This window comes from Rhinolophus sinicus, chromosome 17 (assembly GCF_057876585.1).
Source record: "Rhinolophus sinicus isolate RSI-liver-muscle chromosome 17, RSI-T2T, whole genome shotgun sequence".
NCBI classification, from domain to species: Eukaryota; Metazoa; Chordata; class Mammalia; order Chiroptera; family Rhinolophidae; genus Rhinolophus; species Rhinolophus sinicus.
In genome coordinates, this window is record NC_142517.1 from 183,867,194 (window position 1) to 183,892,656 (window position 25,463).

At 35.5% G+C, this 25,463-nt stretch overlaps 1 protein-coding gene across 1 annotated transcript in view; it reads right to left on the reverse strand.

Annotated features, from left to right (window-relative positions):
• The window catches only part of CATSPERT (catsper channel auxiliary subunit tau), an 85,297-nt gene that overhangs the window by 34,504 nt on the left and 25,330 nt on the right, over nt 1–25,463 (reverse strand). The window contains exons 7-13 of the mRNA XM_019726809.3: nt 24,954–25,022; nt 23,175–23,254; nt 16,823–16,969; nt 10,521–10,626; nt 8,620–8,686; nt 6,822–6,865; nt 5,188–5,481 (exon numbers count right to left, since the gene is read on the reverse strand). Coding sequence (XP_019582368.3) covers nt 5,188–5,481; nt 6,822–6,865; nt 8,620–8,686; nt 10,521–10,626; nt 16,823–16,969; nt 23,175–23,254; nt 24,954–25,022 — 807 coding nt within the window. The remainder of the gene's footprint in view (nt 1–5,187; nt 5,482–6,821; nt 6,866–8,619; nt 8,687–10,520; nt 10,627–16,822; nt 16,970–23,174; nt 23,255–24,953; nt 25,023–25,463) is intronic.

Sequence of the window (25,463 nt, forward strand, 5' to 3'; positions counted from 1 at the left end):
AAAAATATCTCTATAAGATCTATAAGATATAGTCAAGAAGTAAACAGATTTAAGGGCTAACCAATCAACCTGAAAGTTATGATATTCAAATAAAAACCTGACTTGGAAGAAAGTGAACAGAATCCTTTGCGCTTCAATGGAAACACACATTTCTCCAAGCTCATGGCACCAGCAATCGGTCTCCAGTGCCCAGCTAAGTAAAGGAGTGCTGTGCCAATGAACATGGAAACACTCGGAAAATTCAGTGATATTCCCTGGTAGGTATTGCTTCAGGCTGTATATATATATTTTTTGTTTCTTACAGGCAAATGAAATCCTAATGCAGCAACATTAAAAGTATTTGTCTGGTGCCAAAAGATTTAAATGAACAATCACTGATAAACTCCATCTCAAATACCCATGGACAAATAGACCTTCCGGAGAAAAGTATGAGCCAAGAGAAAAATGATTAGAATTTTTTAAAGTATCTATTTGAAAAGAAGGTCTATGTTGATCAATTGGAAAAGTCCCCCTTACTCCAAAAATCATGAAAACTATTTACCTCAATTTTATAGTCTTAATTAGTTGAAAAAAATCATTACATCTATGAAAAGAAAACATGGATTAGAAAATCTTTCAGGTGAAAAATATAATTGAATTAAAAGAATAGTGGATAAAATCATTGTAAGGTGCATTTCACTTGCATGACTTGGGTTGATTCAAAGTGCAGAGTTAGCAAAGATAAAGTTTGGGAGATTATGGCCTATCTCCCATCTGTCCATCAGTGATTATTAAAGGATTTAAATTTCATAAATGGAATTCATAGCTCAGAGAAGGCAATTAAATTCAAATGGGTGAACAGAAGATTAGTGATATCACATGTACCACTTCCTTCCTTCTTTAATCTTAGTATCCTGCAGGCTCTAGAGGCTTTAAACTCAAAGACTCATACATAATCAGAGCCTTTATCACTGCTCTTTATGAAACGTGGAATTCATCTGCTGCCTTATCCCTTATATTTGCTATGCTGAAGCTAGATGGTTCATTGACCTTAGGAGTACTAAAATAATTTACATTTCCTACGACCAGGTGATTTTCATTAATATATACAATGAGGTCCAAGAGTTACAATATATTCAGATATTCTAAAAAAATCACAATACCCTGCAGTATTTTTAACAAATTCAACAAATATTTATTGAGTGCCTGTCATGGACTTATCACTATTCTAAATGGTAAGATACTGTGGTGAGGAAGACTAAATCATTACCATCCAGAACTTAAAGTGGGAATGACAGACAATAAACAAGTAATCAATGATGTAATACCAGGTAATAATACATTAAAAAAAAAGTAACAGGGATAGGGTAGGGTGGGTGAGCAGATAATTATTTTACATAGAGTGGTCAGTGCAGCCCCCTCTAAAGAGGTAACAGCTGAGTAGAGACCTGAGTGATGTGAATGAATGAACTTTGGGAAGATTTGGGGGAAGAGCATCCCATCAGAGAATAATTATGGCACCACTGCTAATTGATTACACAATAACCATGACCCATACTACTTTGTTACTGACAGAACCTGAATTTTGCTTATACTTAACAGCAATGTATGCAGTACAAAATGGTACAAAATGATAAATCATTATTGGCAATCCCATTCATTTTGCCAGATAGTTTTCCCATTCTCCTTTGAAGCTAGAGGTAGTCTTGTGACCTAAATCTGTTCAATGCGACACAAAAACTACTGGGGGGGGAGGATCGGGTTACTGGGTAAATTTCTGTTTCTTTGTAAAAATAAAAGGGGGCAAGTGCAAAAGAAGTACTTGACTGTCCTATTCCCACATTCTTCCATCTGCCTTGATCTATACCTGATGCCAAGGACTGAAGCAACATCTGTGATCATGAAGACACAAGCATGAGCATGAAAAGAGGAAAAATAAGAAAGAGTCAGGTTCCTGGGTCTTTGATGACACTGTTAAGCCACTGGACCAATGCCCCAAATCCTTTATCTCATGACTTCACTGGTCAGTATCCAATGGCACTGCCAGTAAAATGTGGTTTCAAAGTCAAGATCACAGGGTGTGGCTATAAGAACTAAGACCTCCAAAAGATTTAAGCTGGTGTCTCACAGAGCAAGTCAGCTAGAAAACAAAATATTCTAAGTAACTTAGCGTGGCCTCTTGGATCCTCTTTGCTCAATAGAATAGCTCCTAAGATTTTTAGGGATATGCCACAGAACCTTGACTATCAACCAAGGGTAAATAGGGGCCTGACTTGAAGACATTTAAAGGTGTAACATTTGGCTGAGATCATAATTTGATACCTAGGAGGCACATAAAATCTTTAAGATAATCATAGCATCTTGCACTGAAAGGAACAGAGAAAATTTAAAATGAAAAGAGGGTCTGAACTCTCAACTTTCTAGAGACAAGACACGGACTACAAAGCTACTCGGCTACAAATATGAGCTCTTTCTTATGAAAAAAAGAATTATTCAGAGGGTAAAGACAAGCCCCAAGGGCAGAGCCAGGAGCTTCAGTTACTATGGCCCACTGACTGCTATATGCTTCACTTTCCCCTTCCTCCACCTTCGCAATATTCTAGTTTTCCTGTTCCTGACTCACAGGAGACAGATAACTGGTATCTTAATTCACAGGTCTTAAAATTGAGAGAAATCATACTCAAGAAGCCTCATTCACCTGGATCTGATTTAGATGTTGAAATTCTGTACCTGAAGCCTAAGCCTGATGCAATAATAGCATGAGACTAAGGATCTTGGAAGTGGAGTAAGTATATTTTACATGTGGGAGGGACATGAATTACTCGGAGCTAGAGATAGTTTATCTGTGGTGATTGATCTCCAGCTATGACCCCCGATGAATACCATCTTCCGAGATTCATGCCCTTATGCAGTCCCTCCCATATTAAACCAGGGCTGACCCTGAGATTTGCTTTAACTAACTTCTGATGAAGTGACTCTGTGCTAGTCTGAAGCTTAAGTCTTAAGAGTACCTGAAGCTTCTGCTTATGTATATTGGAAGTCCCGAGCTGCCACATAAGAAGTTCAGCTGTCCTCCTAGAAAGACCACATAGGGAGGCCACATAAAGAGGAGGAATAGAGAGGGAGAGGCATAATCCCTACGTCTAAGATTACAAGGAGGAAGGGAGGGAGGGAAGGAAGGAAGGAGGGAAAGAAGGACAGAGAGAAGGAGAAAGAGAGAGAGAGAGATATCAAATCAGACGTCCATACATCCCAACTGAGGCCAAACTTACAGCTGTTCCCATCAAGGTGTAAGACATATAAGTGAGCTACCATGAGTGTTCCAGCCAAATAGGGTTCCTAGATGACTACAGGATGAGCCAACATCAAGTAGAGCAAAACAACTGCCCAGCTAAGCGGTCAGTCCACAGAATCTTGGGAGATAATAAAATGGTTATTTTAAGCCACTAAGTTTTGGAGTGGTTTGTTATTCAGCAATATAAAACTCAATTATCAAATGAAAACTAAATATTTTGGAAGCCAGACTTAAAGAAATTAAAAGGCAAACTACAAGCTATGAAAAAATATGTGCCATGAATATACAAGTGGTTGATATCCTCACAATAAAAGAGCTCATTATAAAACCTAAACATCACGAAGTGCTCAACAGAAAAAACAGACAAAGGCCATGATCTGTCTACTTGTAGGGGAAATCAAAATGGCTAATGACATGAAAAAGTTTTAGCCATTATTTAAAAGACCATTAATACTCAAATACCACTGGTGAGAATGCAAAGTGATACAATCTTTCTGGACAGCAATCTGTCAACATACAATTTCTATGAATATATGAGGAGATAACCACAGATCCAAATAAATAGTTAAGTAAAAAGATATGAATTTCAAACTTCATGTCCAACAATATGGAAACTGTTTAAAAGAATCCTTGAATATCCATATTTGAAGGTATTCTGCATCTTGTAAATTTTTGAGAAAATTCAGTTAACATGCTTATAATATAATGTTTTAAAAAGCACAATACAAAATTGTATATATATATATGTTTTATCTAAGTTTTTAAAAATAAAAGGCATATATATATACACATATATATATATATTTGCATAGCAAAGACTAAAAGGAAATGAAATTGTTAAATGAGGCAGTAGAATTATAACTACTTTCATCTTTCCTTTTATACTTCTATTTTCTAAATGTTCTAAAACAACTGTATTATTTTCACATTCAGTTAAAAACAAGAACGTTACTCTTTTTCAGTTACATTGGTTAGGTTATTGATCCATGTAATTAAGAATAATTCCCCAACTAGAGGTATTTAATAAAATTGTATCTTTTGAAATTTGGAAGGTAATTTAGAAATGACCTAGTATGATCCACCATTCAATAGATAAGGAAATAGGCCTAGAGGTTTAGGTGCTCACACTTGTTGAAGTATTATATTTAGAGGCAGAGCCTGACTTAGCACTCAGACTGTTTACCCACTGACAAGTACATATTTTTACATTGCTTTATGAGCTACCTGTAATAGTAATTCCAATAAGATGTAAAGACCTAAATAGAATAAGTCATTTTGAGAAAGGCTTTACCCTGGTGTACCTTTATATTTACACTCAGATAATTCTTATTTTAAACTATAAAATTATTTATAACAGGGAGAGCATATGCTATTTCCTATTATATAATGATTTTATTAAAAATTTCCACTGAAATAACTTTCCAGGCTTTTAAATTTCCTTTGAATTTACATTTTGTTATTGTAGTTACACTTTCAGCTGACTTTTACACCAACCTATGAGACTATTTTGTATTACTGATATCTCTGACCACTTAGCTTTTCGTTTAAGAGTTTTTCCCCCTTAATGATTATAATTAGGGCAGGAATGTTTAATGCACTTAGATACGCTTCCATTTAGAAACATTTGAATGCATTTTCAATTTATTTGTATTTAATTTATTTTTTTAAATGAATTATTTTGTTTTCCTAGTCTTATACTTCTAGTATGAGGGTAGATACTTTAGTTCAAGGTCTTCCTTTGAATCTTGGCTTTGAAAGCTACCTTTTGATTTTGAATCCGGGGAAACGAAGCTTGTGCTCTTCCTTCTAGCTAAGCTTAGACTGTTAATTTGCCACCTAATTTCCGTTGGAGAGGAATTTAAGTTTCTCCTCTTTATCCCACCTGGATTTATAGGGATGCTTTTCAACATTACCTCTGATGAAGGTACGTCTGTCGTTAAAAGGCTTGGATAGGTAGCTTTTAACTTTAGTTCTGGTTGAAAAAGTATATGACTCATTTTTCTGTTTGTCACGGCTTCTGATTTGCATTCCTCTAAAGATGGTATTTCATTCTCTCCTGTTACCATCAGGCTAGGAATCTTGAATAATGGAGCATCTGTTTGTTTTATTGATTCATCACTTTTAGGAGCAACAACATTTATATTATCTTGGTTCGACTGATTCAGAGTTGGTAGAGTCAGGCTTTTCTTATCATCATTATCCAGTAACTAGAAAATATATCAATAAAACAAACTACCAATTAATCATTACTGACTAGAAAATATTTAAAACTGACAAAACTCGACTTAAAATCATTCATACCCTTATCCTTTATCATAAGTTACCATCGATATTTCTAAATTATTACATTACTTATTAAAAAAGTTAAGGGGCGGCTGGATGGCTCAGTTGGTTAGAGCGCGAGCTCTCAACAACAAGGTTGCCGGTTCGGTTCCTGCATGGGATGGTGGGCTGTCGCCTCTGCAACTAAACGGTGAAAACAGCAACTGGACTTGAAGCTGAGCTGTGCCCTCTACAACTAGATTGAAGGACGACTTGGAGCTGATGGGCTTTGGAGAAACAGATTGTTCCCCAATATTCCTCAATTAAAAAAAAAAAAAGAGTTAAGAAATTCTCTGCTTGCCTAAAACCATGGATTATAGAATATTATTTATAAAAATGATCATACTACTTTATAAATCAATGGTTCTCATATATTTAGGTTTTATAAATCAGCAACATCTCAAAATAGAAAATTGAGGGGTTATTGTTATATTACCAACATTATATCATAAAATAAAGGATATTTTAATAGCAAAATAGCACATGTCATAAAAAACACAACTATATCACAAAGGAAATTCTAATAGCAAAATAGTACAAAGAATAGTATCATATAACAAAAGACAACCTGTTAAGCTAAATAAGTTTAGCTATATGAAAAATTCTCTATAGTGTCTTTTTCCTCTCTCTCCTTGGACTGGGGGGAATAGTACATACTGGTATTTGGGAGCCACTGACCCAAGGATGGAAATCATTAAATCCTATTTGTCAGGTAATATAGAAAAATATTTTATTCTTTATTGGTTTAAATAGGGATCTACCACTTTATGAAATGAATAACTTGTAAAATCAGATAAAAACAAATATTATAATGTGAAATCTACTTTTTATTTATTTCTATTACGAACTACAGATTATTATTCCATATAGAATAAGTAAAGAACGTGGTTCGGTCTGTGGCATCCAATTCTAAGATCACTGTGCAGAACTCTATGCTTTTTTTTAAACTTGTTTCCCTCTTCTCTTAGTTAACACTTTTGTCCTCTACCTTCATATGTATTTTAAAATGTTACTACTTTATGCTGAAAATTCCCTTTTAAGAGTATAATTTTACTTAAATAAATCATGCAATTGTACAGATATTGCCATACAAAAATAACAATGATAACCTGAATAACTGCTTGAGTACTTATTCCTTTCCACCTATAAATATTTCTCCATTTACAAATATTTCATTCCTTTATAAAATGGTAACTATTAGAAGTTCTCTTCCAAGTTCCCTTACCTCACTTGGAATAGTTTCAGCTTCCTCCTTTGTAAGAGAGATATCTGTCAATAAATGAATAGAAGTATTTTATTGTATATAAAACAATAAACACGTTATTTATATGTATGTACACGAATAAAATATTATCGTTTTTCTCACCAAGAACAAAGAACAATTTAAGTCAAAGCAACTACTCAAACATAAACACTATTTAGCAAAGACAAACTGATGAGTCTCTGGGAAGATGGGGGAGTGGTAAATGCACAAGTGTGGAAATAAAATGAAAACATAAGAATAAGATTTCAGATCCATCGATATAAAACATAAAAACAAGTATACAGTATTTTTACTAAAATAAGAGGAAATAAAACAAATCCCAGATGGTCAGTGATAGGGTTGGGATTAGAAAAAGAGACTAAAGTTTATGTAACCAGTGGAAAAAGGACAATTCAAGAGAGATTGACTAAAGCACTTGTAAAATATCCCTAGAAATATAAAGAATACATACTTAGCAAGTAGAAAAGAAAAACCTAAAAAGGAGAAAGAGGGAATAAAGAATTGAGATACAAAGAAACGCATAAGTGTAGTAAAAAAATTTATATGGTAAGCATTAGCTGCATGACTGTGGTCAGCTCATTTTTCTGAGCCTTGATTTTCTCCTATGTAAAATAGGATAATGATAGCTTATCTTATAGATATGATACAAGTATATATAAGATGTGAACAGCAACATGGTTAAATGCTTGAGCTCTTGGGTCACACAGGTTCAAATTCAACCTCTATCATTTAATGGCTGTGTGACCTCTGATTAGTTTGATCCTCAGTTTTCTCATCTGTAAAAATGTGGATTAATAATAATAATGTCCTCAATTGATTACTGTGAGGACTGATTTATATAACCCCAGCAAAGTGCCTAGAACACTGTGATCAATAAATGTTAACTATAACTATAGGAAGCTTTAGAAATACCAAAATGAAAGAAGTTACTAGATGATCCAATGGAACTTGAAATGAACTCTCTGGATAAGTGAAAAAACGTAAATTAAAAAAAGGAAAAGATGGTCACCACCAGTGAGAGAGGTTAACCACCTATCTTAAACAGTGATATTGAAGAGGGAAATGTGATTCCCCTATACCTACAACTTGAATGTTTCAGGTGAAGAGTGGGCTAAAGATGCAATAGCTCTGCTAGGCTGGTTGATTCGCAGAAGTTAGGAAACAAATATATCAAAGCCTGTAGTAGCCAGGGAAGTAGAAAAGTAAACTGTGGTAAAAGTCTTATCACAATAAATCATTATTCCATACTTTCAGAATCCAAGATTTTAAAGATATAGTATTATATATCTATCTATCTGAACTTACTTTCTAAATGAATCTTTTAACAGAAATTTTTTAAAGATTGCATGAACAGCTGCTAATTTAATTTCCTGTCCCTCTCTCCTCCCGCTTCACACACACACACACACACACACACACACACACACACACACACACACACCTCTACATAAAAGAGACCAATAGCTCTACGTAACAATGTTTAACAAAAATACCTTTTCATAGATCATGGTTAAGATTTAACTTTTTTTCTTGTCCTTAAAGGAGTAAAGGAACATTAAAAAATAACTCTGAATTAGGTCTAAGTCTTTTCTTTGAAGTGTTATAAAATAAATACTATATACCAAAACTATAACAAAATGCATCCCTAACCAAAAAATGAAATCCACTTAAAGCAAATGACTAATTTTCTGTTTGTTATATGACCACCCTGTTTTCAGTTATCTTAATAATGAATACAAAAATAAATTAGTTTATTAACCTGATGTTATAATAGCTTCAGGCTTCTCTTCAAATTGGCTTTCAAGTGCCTCATTGGTATGACTTCCCTAGAAATAAAAGAATAAAAAATAAAGAAATATATTGGAGAAATGTTTAAAGAACTAAAACATTTTTCTCTGCCTTCATACCTTCTAATACATTTTTTAAAAAATTTATAGAAGACAAGAAGGATACAGGTTTGTGAGAAAAGCAAACCAAATAGCTCTATTTTAAAGAAAGGTACACCCTGGCTAGGAGTTGAAGTTCCAGAGAGAGGATATCCTAGAATTGATAGGGTATTTGAATGATGAATGTACGAGAGGAAAAGATTACCAGATAAATAACGTAACGTAACTTCAAGGAGTATAAGAGGATACGCCCAGGAAACAGATTACTTTTTTACTGGAATATGTTACGGCCTATGAGCTAAAAAATGATGTGGCTTTTTACAAAATTCCAAGAAGAATTATAATAAGGTAGAGTGATTACCGGCTCTTGTAAAATACTGATCTTTCAATAAGAACCCAAAGTCCACAGTCACTTTAATGAAGACCGCACAAAATTTACCCTAAACTACCAATTCTGCATCAGTAAATGTTAATCAGTTTATCCTAGAGCAGCACAACTTGGCCCAATTATTGCAGAGGCATTGAAAATCATTAATATATCAATATAACTACCATTTCAAGGCTGTGATCTTAGTCAATGTTTTGCCTACCTACTGAAATCCATGTGAATCCTTGATTGCCAGGTCAATATGTATAGGTTAGATTGCATTTCTAAATATTTAAACCTTACTTGTATATATGATTAGTGTCTAGTATCTAAAATATACAAAGAACTCTTATAACTCAACAATAAAAATACAAATTACCCAATTAAAGAATCATCAAAGGATTTGAATGAACATTTATCCAAAGAAGATATACAAATGGCCAGTAAGCACATAAAAAGATGCTCACATCATTAGTCATTAGAGAAATGCAACTCAAAACTACTTCAAACCCACTAGAATGGCTATTTTTTTTAAAAGAGAAAAAGAAAATAACCAGTGGTAGAGAAGATGTAGAACCCTTATACATTGCTGGTTGAATGTAAAATTGTGCAGCTGCTGTGGAAAACAATTTGGCAATTCCTGAAAAAGTTAAACAGGGAATTATTATATGATCCAGCAATTCCACTCCTAGGTATATACCTCCCAAAATTAAAAACATGCTCACATAAAAACCCGCACATGAATGTTCACAGCATTATTCAGAATCGGTACACAGTGAAAACAACCCAAATGTCTATCAACTGATGAATGGATGAATAAAACGTGGTGTTATCTATACAATGGAATATTATTTGGCAGTAAAAAAAATGAAGCCTTGATACATGCGATAACAAGGATGACTCTTGAAAACATTATTTGAAGTGAAAGAAGCAAGTCACAAAGGACCATCTATTGCACGATTTCATTTATATTAAATGTCTAGAAAAAGCAAATTTATAGAGACAAAAAGTAGATTCATTGTTGACTAGGGCCAGGGCGGAATGGGGATTTGGAGGGTACAGCCTAAAGGCTGTGGGGTTTCTTTTGGGGGTAATGAGAATGTTCTAAACTGATTGTAGCAATGGGCACACTACTCTGAATACACTAAGACCCACTGACTTGAACACTTTAAATGGATAAATTGTATGGTACATAAATTATATCTCAACAAAGCTGTTAAAAACTAAATTATTAACCAATATTTATTGAATGTCACATTATCAAAATAGTAAAGTGTGTGAGCCACAAAAAACATTTTATATATCAAGAACATAAGTAATATCTGATCATCATTTTTAATTACTATAATCTTTTTTAAATAAAAAGCATTCAAAGGTATATATGGGAGAATGTATTATGTTAATTACCTTAGGTTGATTATATTCCAATTTGGGGTTAAGAATTCCTTCTAAATATGTAGCTTTTTCTCCCCATGTACTCAGATCTCTATATTCTTTTTTCATTTTTACCAGCCTGAACAAAGAAATCATAGAGTTATAGTTTAAAAAAGCAAGTGACATATGACTATATATAGTAGATTCACAAAGGAATACATATAGTATGATTCATTTCTACAAGTTCTAAAAGAGGCAAACCAACATATATTGCTTAAGGATACAGTCAAAGGAAAAGGAATGATTGCATCAAAAAGTTGGGAGAGGGATGTAATCTTATAAGGACACACAAAACACATTTCTAATATCGGTGATATTGTATTTCTTAACCTGAATTATAAGTATCTAGGCAATTGTCTTATCTTTATTTAACCTATACATACATGTTTTAGAAATTATTCAATAAATATTGGTCTCATTATATAAACTATATATACATATCTTATAAATTATTCAACATACATATGATATCTTCCATAGTAAAACAAATGAAAAGATAGGAATTTAGCTTCTAATCCAAGAAAAAAGCTTCTAATCCAAAAGGCTTTAATAATCTAAATAAGAAGAATTAAACGGAAAAGAGGGAATGTTTCCCAATTCATTTCATGAGGACACTATGACCTTGATATAAAACCCTAACAAGGACATTACAAAAAAAAGGAAAACTAGTTTAATCTCATTCAAGAACATAGATGCAAATGTTACAAATAACAGAATTTTAGTATAAAAAATCCAGTATTATACAGATAACATACCATGAACAAATTTATCCTAGGAATATAAGGATATTTTGACATTAACATTAGCAAATATAATTCAAATACAATTTAATTGATTTAAAGAGAAAAAGCATTTGGCAAAATCCAACATCCATTCATGATTAAAATAAAAAAACTCTTAAAATAAGAAAACTAGGAACAGAATGAAAGAATTTACTGACTGGTATAGGACGATATCTACCAAAAATCCTATGTAAATAATGTTCTTGACTGTTAATGTTCTTGACTGTTAAAATCATTGTCTTTAAAGATCATAAATAAAACAAAGATAGCCACCCTTGCCACTTATATCACACATTGACTGGGGCTTCTAGCTATCATAATAAGACGAAAAACAAAAACAAAATTAAACAGTGAAAATTAGGAATAAAGAAACAAAGTTGTTACTTGTAGATGATATAATTGTTTAAGTAAATTCCCCCTAAAAGTAAGTTACTATAAATATGAAAACTTATCTAAAGAGGGAAATTCTAAGCAGATGATGGCAGCAGGGGCAGCATAGTTTTTGAATCATCCCAAATAGCTACATAAAAATATTCAGAGTATCTAGGTAGCAAACCCAAAAACGTACGGGCAGCATTTACAACAGAATCATGTGACAAGGTATCCCTGTGAACCCCAAAACATACATAGGACCTTCATAATATCAATGTATATATGGGAGAAAGCAACTGGTATAAAAGGGCACCTGTTAAATCTGAGAATTAGAGTAGCCCACAGGTAGTCACAGGACAGCACAGCTCGCCAATTTAAGACTAGCAGTTGAAACTTGGAGGGTTTTGCTCAGTCAAAAAGTGGGTAAATACAAAGGGCTCATGGTAAGAACTAAAAGGACTGAAGCAGTGTAACCACTGTGCATGCTCAAAGCTGACCAGCCAGGTCTCTATTCTCGTAGAGAGCCCCAGAAAATCTTAGAAATCAAGTCATTATTTTTTAAATACCAAATGAAAACAACAGAAGTGGGAGCTCTGTGAAGACAGGAAAGCTTTCTAAACCAAAGCTTCTATAAAAAACTCAGGAAAATAATTTGGCCCTGATAGTTCTCTGTTGCTCGGAGAACTATCAGGGCCAAATTCCAAAGCAGTTATAAGAATAAAGAGAATAAAGAGCAGAATAACATCCCTAGATTATGAAAGCATAAAAGAAAGATACATGTGAGCCAGTGAGCAGAGGAGGAAGACGATTCAGTGGGACCCATTCTGCTAGGAAGAAGGGGGTCACGGTGCTGCTACGCAACAGAAAGCAGAGCAGCAACCACTGCTGTCAAGATGAGCCAGACAAGTCAAAGTTCTGCAGGTAGAGCTTGGGGAGACACTCAGTTTGAATGTAGAACTAATTATAAGTATGCAGTTGTGTTTTATTAAGCCAAGAAATGAAAGAAATTTGTGGATTCCAGTCCAAGACAGTGAGAAGGCTCCTGAACTCACCTCCTCCCATGGACACACCAAATCTACAGTTTAAAAGGGACAATCCCCTGTAAGAAATCCAGAAACTAGCTAAACAACGCCTATACATTGGGCAAATGAGAAAATACCAACATTAAAAAGGGTAGGAAAGACTGAGACACACTACCATAAACTTCACCCCTGACACAGCACCACACAATTGGGAAAGAACTCTCAACCCCCAGCATCTCCCTGAGGAGAAAAAGGTTTAGATCGCCGATTGAGTGCCTCAACCTTCAAGATTCCTACGTGAGGGACAGACCACCCAAACACCTAGTTCTGAAAGCTAACACAGACAGCTTGTGACCATGAGATCCACAAGGCTGTAATAAAAAAGAAATAGTTCTTCACGAGTTCGGTAGGACTTGCCATGGCTATCAGCCTGGGGGGTGGGAGGAGGTCAAGCTTCTAATTCAGCCTCCACCTAGGGCCTGACTGCAATCCTCCCCAGAAACGAGGGAAACCAGCAGACAGCATCTCTACCTTCTCCCTCTAGCCTAATCCATATCACCAGTACAATCTCCCTGGAAGGAGAACGTACACACATCTGGTGCCCCAGATTTTGTGGCTGCCACTCAAGGGACAGGCCCCTGGATTGCCTGGCTGTCATAGGCAATGGGGCTTACATTCACCAGTCCCACAGGATTGTGGCACACGAAGAAGCAGTTCTTAATGGGCGTAGGAGCATCCCCAGCTCCGTGGGATACACCCAGGCTCAGCACAAAGGAAAGAGGCACAAAAAGTCCATCTCCCTGGAAGAGCTTTCACTGCATACTTTCCCAGATTCCGATCAGCCTGAAACTAGGTGCTGACTGAGATCCTCCCTTTGGGAGACTGAGAAGTTTTCATATGCCCCCAACTACTGACTGGGAGCCACTAACAACAAAGAAGGTGGAGTCAAGAATCACAAAGGTTTGAGAACATCTAAGAGTTTGGGCTGAGCTGATCGATAAGGTTCATTTCCTACATGAGACCACTTCATCAAGGCTAGGACAGGTGGTTATTTTATCTAAGGCTCAGAAAGCAACACAGAGTCAAGACAAATGATGAAAGAGAAGAATAAGTTCCAAACAAAACAACAAAATAAAAATAACAGAACTTAATTAAACAGAGATAAGTGATTTACCTGATAAAGAGTTCAAAATAATGGTCATAAAGATGCTCAGAGGTCAGGAGAAAAATGCATGAACAAAGTGAGAATTTCAAAAGAGATGAAAATATAAGAAAGTACCAAACAGAAATCACAGAACTAAAGAATACAATAACTGAACTGAAGAATTCAATAGAGTGGTTCAAGAGTAGACTAGGTGATGCAGAATGAAGGATCAGTGAATGCAAAGATGGGACAGTGGAATTCACCCAACTGAAGCAAAAAGAAAAAAATGAAAAAGAGCGAAGACAGCTTTAGGGACTTATGGGACACCAACAAGTTGACCAATATATGCATTATAGGAGAATAAGAAAAGAAAAGGGCAGAAAGCTTATTCAAAGAAACAATAGCTGAAAACTTCCATACTCTATGGAGAGAAACAGACACCCAAATCCAGGAAGCCGAGGAATAAGATTAATCCAAAGACTCATACTGAACACATTATAATTAAATTGTCAAAAATGAAAGACAAGGAGAGAATCTTAAAAGCAGAAGGGAAAAAACAATTTGTGACATATAAGAAAGACACCATAACACTATCAGCAGATTTTTCAGCAGAAACTTTGCTGGCCAGAAGAAAGTAATATGAAATATTCAAGTGCTAAAAGAAAAATGACTGCCAACCAAGAATACTCTACCTGGAAGTTGTCCTTCAGAGTTGAAGGAGAGAGAAAGAGACTTTCAGAGAAGCAAAAGCTGAAAGAGTTCATCACCACTAGATTGGCCTTTCAAGAAATGTTAAAGGGACTTCTTCAAGCTGAAAGGAAAGGATGCTAATAAGTAACATCAAAACATATGCAAGTATAAATCTCACTGGTAAAGATAAATATATATTTAAATTCATAATACTCTAATGTAACAGTGGTGGGTGAATCACTTATAACTCTAGTGGATTAATCACTTATAACTCTAGTGTGAAGGTTAAAATACAAAAAACATTAAAAGTACTACAACTACAATAACTTGTTACTGGATACACAAGGTAAAAAAGATGCAAACTATCACATCAAAAATATAAAATGGTGGTCGGAGAGTAAAAATGTAGAGCTTTAGTATGCATTCAAAGTTAAGTTGTTATCAGCTTAAAACAGACTGTTATAAGATGTTTTAGGTAAGTCTCATGGTAACCAGAAAGAAAAACCTATAGTAGATACACAAAAGATAAAGAGAAAGGAATCTAAGCATATCACTACAGAAAATCATTAAACCACAAAGGAAGGGAGCAAGAGAAGAAGAAAGGAACAAAGAAATTACACGACAGCTAGAAAGAAAATTAACAAAATGGCAATAGTATGTCCATACCTATAAATAATTACTCTAAATGTAAATAGACTAAATTCTCCAATCAAAACACATAGAGTAACTGAATAAATTTTAAAGGAAAAAAACAACCAAGACCCAAATACATGCTGCCTACAATAGACACACTTCAGCTTTAAGGATACGCATAGACTGAAAGGGAAGCTATGGAAAAAGATACTCTATACAAATGAAAACCAAAAGAAAGAGATGTAGCTATACCTATATCAGACAATATAGACTTTAAGCCAAAAACTGTAATAAGAGATAAAGAAGGTCATTATATAACGCCAAAAAGGTCAATCCAACAAGAGTATATAACATTTATAAACACTTATGTATCCAACGTAGGAGCACCTAAGTATATAAAGCAAACATCAACAGATATGAAGGAAGAAATAAACAGCAAAACAATATAACAGTAGGGAAATTTAATACCCCACTTTAAACAATGGTTAGATTACCCAAACAAAATCAACAAGGAAACATTGGACCTCACCTACACATTAGATCCGATTAACATAACAGACATTTGCAGAACATTCCATCAAACAGTAACAGAATACACACTCTTCTCAAACGCACATGCAACATTTTCCAAGATAGATCATATGTTAGGCCACAATACAAGTCAACAAATTTAAGAAGACTGAAATGATATTAAGCATCTTTTCTGTCCACAGTAGTATAAAACTAGAAATTCTAAGAGGAAACTGGAATTTCACAAATATGTATAGATCAAACAACATGCTACTGAATAAATAGTGAGTTAAAGAAGCACTCAAAAGAAAAATAAAAAAATATACTGAGACAAACAAATATGGAAATAAAACCTACTTTCTCCTGGAAAGAATTTCAATCTAAAATGGAACTCGAGGATATAACATGGAAAATCTCATGCATGTGCCTGCAGAGAAACAAAATTTAAGGACTGAAAATTCATTTTCCTTAAATTATCAGCAACTTGAAAATATTGGAATTCTCTTAAATCACAGAGAATTGGTCAGGGGTTGCCTCTCATCAACCTTGGGAAATTCTCCTTATGGTTTCCGGATCATGAAGAAGAAATGACCCAAGTCAAGTTGGTCTTGCAAAATAAACTGAATTGAGCTTTGTTTGTATGACTGGCTATTGGTTTTGTCAGCTCGGGGAATTTTCAAAGTTAGTATCCATTTATTTTTCATTTTAAGACTCCAACTGAACTTTCCCCTCTTTACATTCCCTGCCCATAAATACAGCCTCCTGCAAGCCCTCAATGGACTCATCTGTAGCTTGCTACAATTTACATGTCCTTAATTATAATTCCTCTGCTATTCCTGAATAAACTCATCTTTTTGACAACTTTGAGATTGCCCCCGTTTACCTCTTTATTTAGGTTGACAGTACTTTATAAATGAGTTCTCACCTCTTTTCTTTCCATAGCACTGACTTTTTGAAACAAACACCTAAATATGATAAGCAAAACTCAGGAATAGCCTCTGAGACCATGAAATATCACCATGATGAAGGTTTCTGGACCAATACCAAGTTCATATCTCAAAGGAAAACATTAATATATAAATAACACATACATAAGATTTAAAAATCTGGTTTGTTTTTTACCTTTCCCGAGGTGGTTGTTGAAGTTTCGTAAGTCTCACTAGAGGAGGCTGGTTGGACTGGGACGCTGAAGTTGGCATCCCAACAGGAACGTTCAGGTCTGGGGATAAGAATGCTGGATACTCTATCGGCTGTGGTATAATCACATTTCTGCAAAATGGTAATAACATTAAATATTGAAATTATACTTCTAAAACTGGGGGTAGCTATCACTTTGGAATCATTCTCTTTTTTTATACTGTAAGTTCACCTATCCACCTTGGACTACCAAAGGAGAGAACTAGGAAAGAAGACAGAAGTCAGAAATCCTGAGAGAACTACTCTTTTGAGTACTCTTACTACTAAGATCATGGGCAGCAGGGCTGGGAAAGGAGAGAAGTACCTGAAATTCTAAAGTGTTTGGCCCAGATCTCTCTCCCAATCTCTACCTTAGGCCCAGTCAAGTTGACACATAAAATTATCAAAAGTCCAGTCCTTGTCAACTTGGCACCCATAAACATCTCCTTAAAACATATTTAGCCTCCAAATGGAAATAATGTCATAATTCTGCCCAACATGATACAACTATCCTACATACAACCAAAAACTCACTAGCCCCTTCCTCCAGAATAGGAGTAAAGTCATTGGATGATGTTCACTCTCCTCCTTGATATTCCAAAACTTAAGTACTATGATGTAAGGTTAACAATACTTGAATATTATGATATAAAGTCAATATATCTTATGTTACAGAAGGAGGAAAGAGCAGGAAGAAAATATATTTGCAACATATACATGTATATATGTATGTATGTACATATGTATGTATGTATATGTGTATATATATAATGTATGTATGTATATGTCTCTCTCTCTCCATATATATATATAATTTTTTTCCTCCAAATCACTTGGTAAATGGGCCAGAGTAGCACATCCAAATATTTTGACAAGTTCATACCACTAGATCCCTAAAATTTCACTGAGGTAAAAGGCCCCTGAATGTTTTCAGACTTATTTCCCACCCTCTGACATGCAAATTTCTTACCAATAAGTCTGGAGTAGTTGCTACTTCTTGCTCACTTGGTCCAAACAGCATCATGTCATCACTATAATGGACCAGTGTGACATGTTGTACAAGGGAAAGACGAGAAGATTCCTATGAACTAAATTATGACACAGGGCTGGGGAGATACCCCTCAAGTAGAATAGTGAAGGTGTGTTGCTGGCCTTACCAGAAGACAACAAACTGCTTCTGACAGTATTTTTTAACAAGTATGGAGGAAAAAAGCACTTGTCAGGTCAATAGTTGTATACGAGGTTTGAGGACATGTGTTAATTTGCTCAAGCAATTAAACCACAACTGGCATGGCAGCTGCAACTGGAGTCCGCACCTGGTTAAACTTACAATAATTGACTGTCATTCTCCAAGATGCATCTGTTTTCTCCGCAAGCAAAGAAGCGAGTTGAATTGGGATGTGATGGGGATCACTACCCCTGCACCGTTCAAGTCCTTGATGACGGCATTAATCTCTGTAAACCCTCCAGGAATATGTCGCTTTTGGTTTACTATTTTCCTTGGTAGGGGTAGCTCTAGTGGTTTCCATTTGGCCTTTTCCACCACAATATCCCTCATTCCACAGGTCAGGAAAGCAGTGTAGCTGTTCACCAACTGCTGAGCAAGTCTATTCCAAGTATGCATTCTGGAATTGGGGAAATATCCACAGGTGGATTCAGGGACCCATTGGGTCCACTGTGGGATACATCAGAGTTAAAACTCCATTGATGACCTGACCTCCATAAGCCCCTACTCTGACTGGTCAACAACAGTGACGTTTTGGGTCTTCTGAAATTAGTGGCAGTTCAGAGCCAGTGTCTAGTAGTGTCTGAAAGTTCGGATTACTTCTTTTTCTCTAATGTACAATTATCCTGGAAAAGTGCTACAGTTCCCTTTGGGGGAAAGCCGGGAGAAAGATTAACATTATAAATTTCTGGCAATGTACCAGGGTTTCTCCTCAAGGGGACCAGGCCTCCCCTTCATTCAAGCTATAAACTGGCTCAAACTAGGAACTGACTGAGAAGCTGTGACTCCATTTTTATGACAGGTTAGACTTTGGTTCACTTGACCTAGAACTTTGCTGCTTATACAGGTCGAGTAAGAATTTAGTATGCTTCCTACGTATTTTATTTCTAGGAACATCATGATCAACTAGCCAGTGTCATGGATCTGTGTGCTAGGCTATGCGGATTGCTGCTTTGACTCTGTTGTCTACCACAGTAACCACTCCCAGCTTGCCTTTGGTGGTTAAGTGCATCACGTGGCCCCTGACACTTCAGCATCCAATTACTCCCAATTCATTTAGGTTTCCCAGTTCAGTAGTTGCAGTTCCCACTGTAAGATATGTTCTACAGAGATGAGCAATCACAAAACTCTTCAAGGATGGGGCTCCCCTCACAAATTTATTTCTCACAGTCATGGTGAAAGGTATATCTTCTGGAGCCTCCCAGAGTCAGTGAATAGGTCTTAAACGACAAATCCACTCTAACACCAATGATCTCCCTAAACCTTTGAATCCCTTCCTCTATGTTAAATCAAGGCAGGTCTAGTATTTCCCAGTCACTCACAGTGGGCCATCTTTTGGTCCACGTTTGAGCCAAAAACCAAACAAACAGAGTCATTTCCAACTCCCTAAGCTATAACATTAAATGCAGAATCTCTGCCTAGTGAGCCCGTATCAATAAATTTTGTGTGACCCAAAACTTATGTTCCTTGCACCATTATTGCCACCCCATGCATGTTCCCAGGATTTCTGTCTATAAATTAGAAGACTCAAGTAGTTCTTTTTGGAGTGTAGCTTACCTCCTCATGGGTCACACTTTGTACCTCACCTTTAGGGGCCTGCTGGGACCTGAGTCTGATTATAGGCCTAGAAGCAAAGATGGATGGTGGGGGTGGGTCCTGAGGAGGAGAATCAGCATGTCTCGCATGACAACTGCCTCAGAGGAGGCTATTCCGATTTCCTCAAGCAATGCAGGGTTAATCCTCTCAGGGAGAGGTGGAAAGGCCACTACCCCTGGAAATGGTGATGTCATTTTTGCTGGTTGTAGAGAGGTCTCTTCCAGTGTGGGCTGAGAGGTCACTTCCACTGGCAAAGAAGACACATCAGAATTTAGGGGCTCAATGTCCCCAGCTTCATCAGGGTTTTCCCCCATATTTCCATTCCAACTTTTGTTGGAATTCCCATTCCAATCGATGTCCTCACTTTAAGTAGATATCCTGAGAGGTTGGGAGTTCAACTTGAGTTGTAATTTGGCCAGTCATAGCATGAAATTCTGGGTTTGATTTTCAGCAATCTTAGTCCCATGGCTGCAGGAGATAAAGGTTTCCTCCAGGGCACACATAGATTATTTCAGGTCAGTTATGTAATGATTGAGCTGGGAATTTGAATCCTTGAACTCATCCTTTTGTTTTTCAACTTTGTCCAGCAACATTAGGAGTATCCAGCCAATATTGTTATATTTATTAGTTTGACAAAAATGTTTGAAAGTTGCATATACACAGTCACCCAGATCTTTGCTCCTTATAAATGGTTAATTAGGAGTACCCAATGGTGGTATTTGGCATATCTCTATTGCCAGATTATGCTGTGGATTACCAGTGCTCTTTTTTACTACTAGAACTAGAGTATTAGAGTTTTTAAATCCAATTGGATTAAAGAGCCAATTCCAGAAACAACAGAACCAATTAAAAAACCTTCTTCCTTAATATTCTGTTCCTCTGGGCCACTCTCACTATCAAAATATGTATTAGTCAGGATTGTCCAGAGAAACAGAACCAATAAGATGAGAGATTGATTTGCTATAGGGAATTGGCTAATTTCATTATGGAGGCTAACAAGTCCCAAGATCTGCAGGATGAGTTGGCAAGCTGGAGACCCAGGAGGGCAAACTGTGTAGTTCTAGTCCTAAAATCTACAGGTTTCATATCCAGGAATGGCTGATGTTTCCATTTGGGTCTGAAGGCAGGAAAAGCCAATGTTGCAGTTCAAAGGCAGTCAGGCAAGAGGAATTATCTTTCTCAGGGGAAGGTCAGATTGTTTTGTTCTATTCAAGCCTTCAGCTGGTTGGATGAAGGCCACCTGCATTAGGGAGTACAATCTGCTTCCGTCTACTGATTCAAATGTTAATCTCATCCAAAAACACCCTCACAGAAACACACAGAATAATGTTTGACCAATATCTGGGTACCCCATGGCCCAGTCAAATTCACACGTAAAATTAACTGTTACACCCACTAATCCATTTCCTTAGTTCAGATTGTCATTATCTCTCACGTCTACGTGAGATACAACAGCTTCCTCCAATCCTAAACCCTTTCTGTCCATATTCAATCCTACTGATATGATCATTATAAAATGTACGTTGATCATGGTATTTCCCCCACTTAGAATTCTTCAGTGGTTCTACCCATATATCTCCTGCAGCATCTCCAAACTTTTCCAATCAAGAACTCTTATGGGTAGAGGACAGTGGAGGTCTCTGGAGGTGTACCTTAATGCAGTTAGACATAAACACATCATTTCTTGGAAGCACTCTGTCATCTTAAAAATTTATGTAATTTAAAATTTTTATTTCATAATATGTAGATGTTAATTTTAATATAACATTTTCCCTCTCAAAATTTTTGAGTAAAGTAATACTCCAGAAAGATTGACCATATTTTCCAGTGCCTTTGTTTTACCCTGACACACTCCTGAATATTCAAAACAGTAAAATTTACTCACATTTGAGAAGCAAAAACCTATAATAATGACGGCGATGATAACATGTTTATTACTTTAGTAAGTAGCTAACAACCAACCAAGCATTTTACTATTTGCTACCATGTTCTAAGTGCTTTATATGTAACTTATTTAATCATCACAGTAACTCAATTGGGTAATTATTTTTATCCCATCCAATAGATGAAGCACAAAGAGCCTAAGTAACTTGCACAAGGTCACACAGCTAGTACATGGCAGAGCCAAGATGTAAGTAACCCATACAGTCTGGATCTAAAGCATAAACTCTTAACCACCACATCTTGCCCCTGCTGACTGCTCCAGCTTATCTTCCATCTTCCATTGCTCCCCTCCTTGTTCCTATGCTCTTAGCCACTCGCACCTAACTACTCACTGTTCTCCAATACCATGTAGCCTCTTATGGCTCCCACCTTTTACACACGTACCCTCTTTGGGGAATGTGTCTCCTAACCCTTACAGAACCAACCTGTTGCACTACTACTCATTTTTCAAGTCTTACTTCAAACACTGTTTCTTTTGTGGAGACTTTCTTGATAGTACTTTCTTTCTAACTCCCCTAAGTTGTGTGAAAAGTTCCTTGGCTTTGTCCAATAGTTCTTTATGTTTACCTCTAGAGGGCGCATATCCCACTTGTATTATACTATGTATACAGTATTTTTTACATGTTACCTTTGCATTAAACCATGAGTTACTTTAGGGCAGGGACCAGGCCTCATTTATCTTTGTATTTGCAATGTCTTGGGGGTATAGCATACATTCAATAAATGTTTATTGAATCAATAAATGAATGGATAAGGAAATAACAATCAATAAACGTAAGAAAAACATTGCACTTGACTATTTCAACAAATCACCAATATCAAATGAACAAAATTTATTTTTAATGATAATACCCAGTGTCGGTAAGACTACATAGGGCAATAAATACTTCAGAATATAATTTCCCATCCTATACCTAATTCCCTCAATCCCATTTCAGAAATTTCCCATTTCCTATTCTTAAAATTATAGATTAAATAAATCTCTCAGGTGCTCATTTTTCTTTGATCTGTTTTTACTGTTGAAATTTCAACACTGGTTTACATATTATATTTTAAGTTACTGTTGATTTGCTAATGACATTTTTTGACCATAAATAGACTTTTTGCTGAAGATTTAGTAACAATTGAAGTGTGTAGAAGTGGGGGCAACATTACTATACTGCAGAACTGAAAACAAAAAACTATTAGACACTTTAATCTTAAAAGTCCCTCACTGCTTCCTACAAAAGGAATATCCCACTGGCTGACTTTCCTCATCAGACTACCCCTCCCTTCCCTCCTTCATCCATGAAGTTGGCACCCCTTCTTTTCTTTTGCTTATCTCTAGACCTCCTCACCTCCTCTCTCCAGGGCTCTACCCAGAAACTCAAAATTTCTCCCTTTTTTTTAAGGAGAACACTTCACTGCTCTCTTTACCTTGGATTCTGACCCATTCTGGCCATGTGTTAATACAACAAAAATGCTATGTCAAATGGCCTAAATGTTTTAAATGCCACACAATCTGACTGTGTTAATAAGGCTTCAAACACTTACGTCATGGGGTCTGTTCTTTCTGGAGGTGGTGCAACGTTCAAAAACATGGATGGCTCAATACTTTTCTGAAGAGATTTTAACTGAAGAAAATGGTAAGTATATTTTAATACTGTTTAGTTACATATGCTCTAGGGCTACTAAATAAGCCTTACGTGATTCATATTAAGGTGAAAAGAAATTAAGAGAGGAGGAAAGAATTAATATTTATTGAGCACTAAATGTCTCAATAAATTATTGAAGATACATTAATATTAATAATTTAATATTAATATTAAAGAAGTTTTTATCTTTAATATTATTTAATCCTCTCAATAATCCTATTAGGTAGATAACTGTGCCCATTTTACAGACAACACAGAAACTCGTAATTGGTTCAAGGTTACCCAATAGACAAGAGAGCCAAGATTTCAATGCAGCTTTATCTGCCCCTAGTGAAGTACTCTTTTTACATTATCATGACAGGTAAGTAGGGGACTATATTACCAAAAAGTTCAGTAACATAAACTCAAGTTGAACTTTTTTTTATATTTCCCACTCTTTTCCATACAATCCTTTTGTTCCTTGTTTGTAGTAGAGTCCACATAAAACAATACTTGCCAAGCTTTATTTGAGAAGGATATATCTCCCTAAGAATAGGATATCTCTCTAAAGTTGGTGCTCATAAATTATGATTGTCACAATAAGGACTAAACAATTAGGGGCCCCTGTAAGGCCTAATTCATGATAAGAAAATAAAGATAATAGGCAAAAAGAAAAGAAAAAATATCAAAGCAGAGAAAAAAAAGAAAACCTGCGCCTAATGGCTTTCATTTCTATATTACTTACCTCTGATTCAAAATGTATTAAAAATATTTAATGATATACCATAGGCAAAATTTTAAAATACATTTTACAGAGATTTCTCAGTTAACAAAGTGGTAGGCTTTTTAACAAGACTGTACCCACTCTCAATTCATAATGAAAAAACAACCAAGACTATAAAAAAGTATCAAAAACTAAAAATGACAGATTATAGTGGTCATTTCCCCTGTATAATAGCAGCACTAATAGGACTAGATTTATAAACGCCCCAAAGCTGTGATAATATCCAAGGATATCAAGAATTCTTTCAAACACTTAGTGAAAATATATGGTGGTATACCTTATCTAGAACAATTCCTTGAAAAGTTCATTGTTTTGGACAATAATTTCCATTCTAGGAATCTAACCTAAGGACATCATGAAAGAAAAGGACATAGGTTAATGTACAAACTCTTTCACTGCAACATGGATATGTGTAGTGAATTTAAAGGGGCAGGCTAAAGCTAGGAAGACATCTTCTTTGGGCATATTACTTTCTTGATGAATAAAGGAGGATACAAACAACACCAGATGTTGAAACAACCACAGGGGAAAGAAGCTTATGTGATCAGAGCACAAAATGTTATCTGAATAACATTTTTAATTAAGTACTTTTAGATATAAAAATCCACACTCACTTCTTGAATAGTTAAATAATTTTGTTTTCAATTAACATAAGTGGGTATACACACATACACAGACACACACAAAAGACAAGAGCAAGTATTATAATAAAGATGTGCTGAATAGAAGATCATTATTATACTATGGATAAGCAAATAATGATAAAGTTTCATTTTTCTTTAGGCTGGAGAAAAACAGCATTCTTTTAAAAATACTTATTTTAAAGAATTTATCAAACTGGAAAGGATAGAGACTCAGAAGAGGATGATTTGACTGAAGAGCAGCAGTAGAATAAATTTTAAAAGGGGAACTAACCTGATGTGAAAATCCATAACCAAAGTTTCCATAGGAGAACATAAATTCCACTTCCACCCTGCAGATAAACTAAACATGTAGCAAATTTATTTTACTATTTGATCAGAAAGCTATTTTAATGAAGAAGTGCTAACAAGTGATATTTTTACTTCACAATTCTTTAAGTTAGAAAAACAAAGCATGAATCTCCTGATTTAAAAAACAAATAAACATTTATACGAGGAACTCCTATAGCAGAATCTTCGAAGTTCCCAAAATGTTAAAAACTTTTATGCTAAAGTTAAGGAATATTATATGACTAAAATATAAGGAATATCAATTTACAATTGTTAATAGGATTATGCTGATATATATGTGTATATATATTAATATACACGTATATATTTTTAAAAGTATTTACTCACATGTCTCCCACCTCCACTTCCATTTTCAGATAGTATTTTGATTTAGACAAGTGATTTAATCTCTCTGAAACCAGCCTGCTCATATGTGAAATGAAGGAGGGTGTCA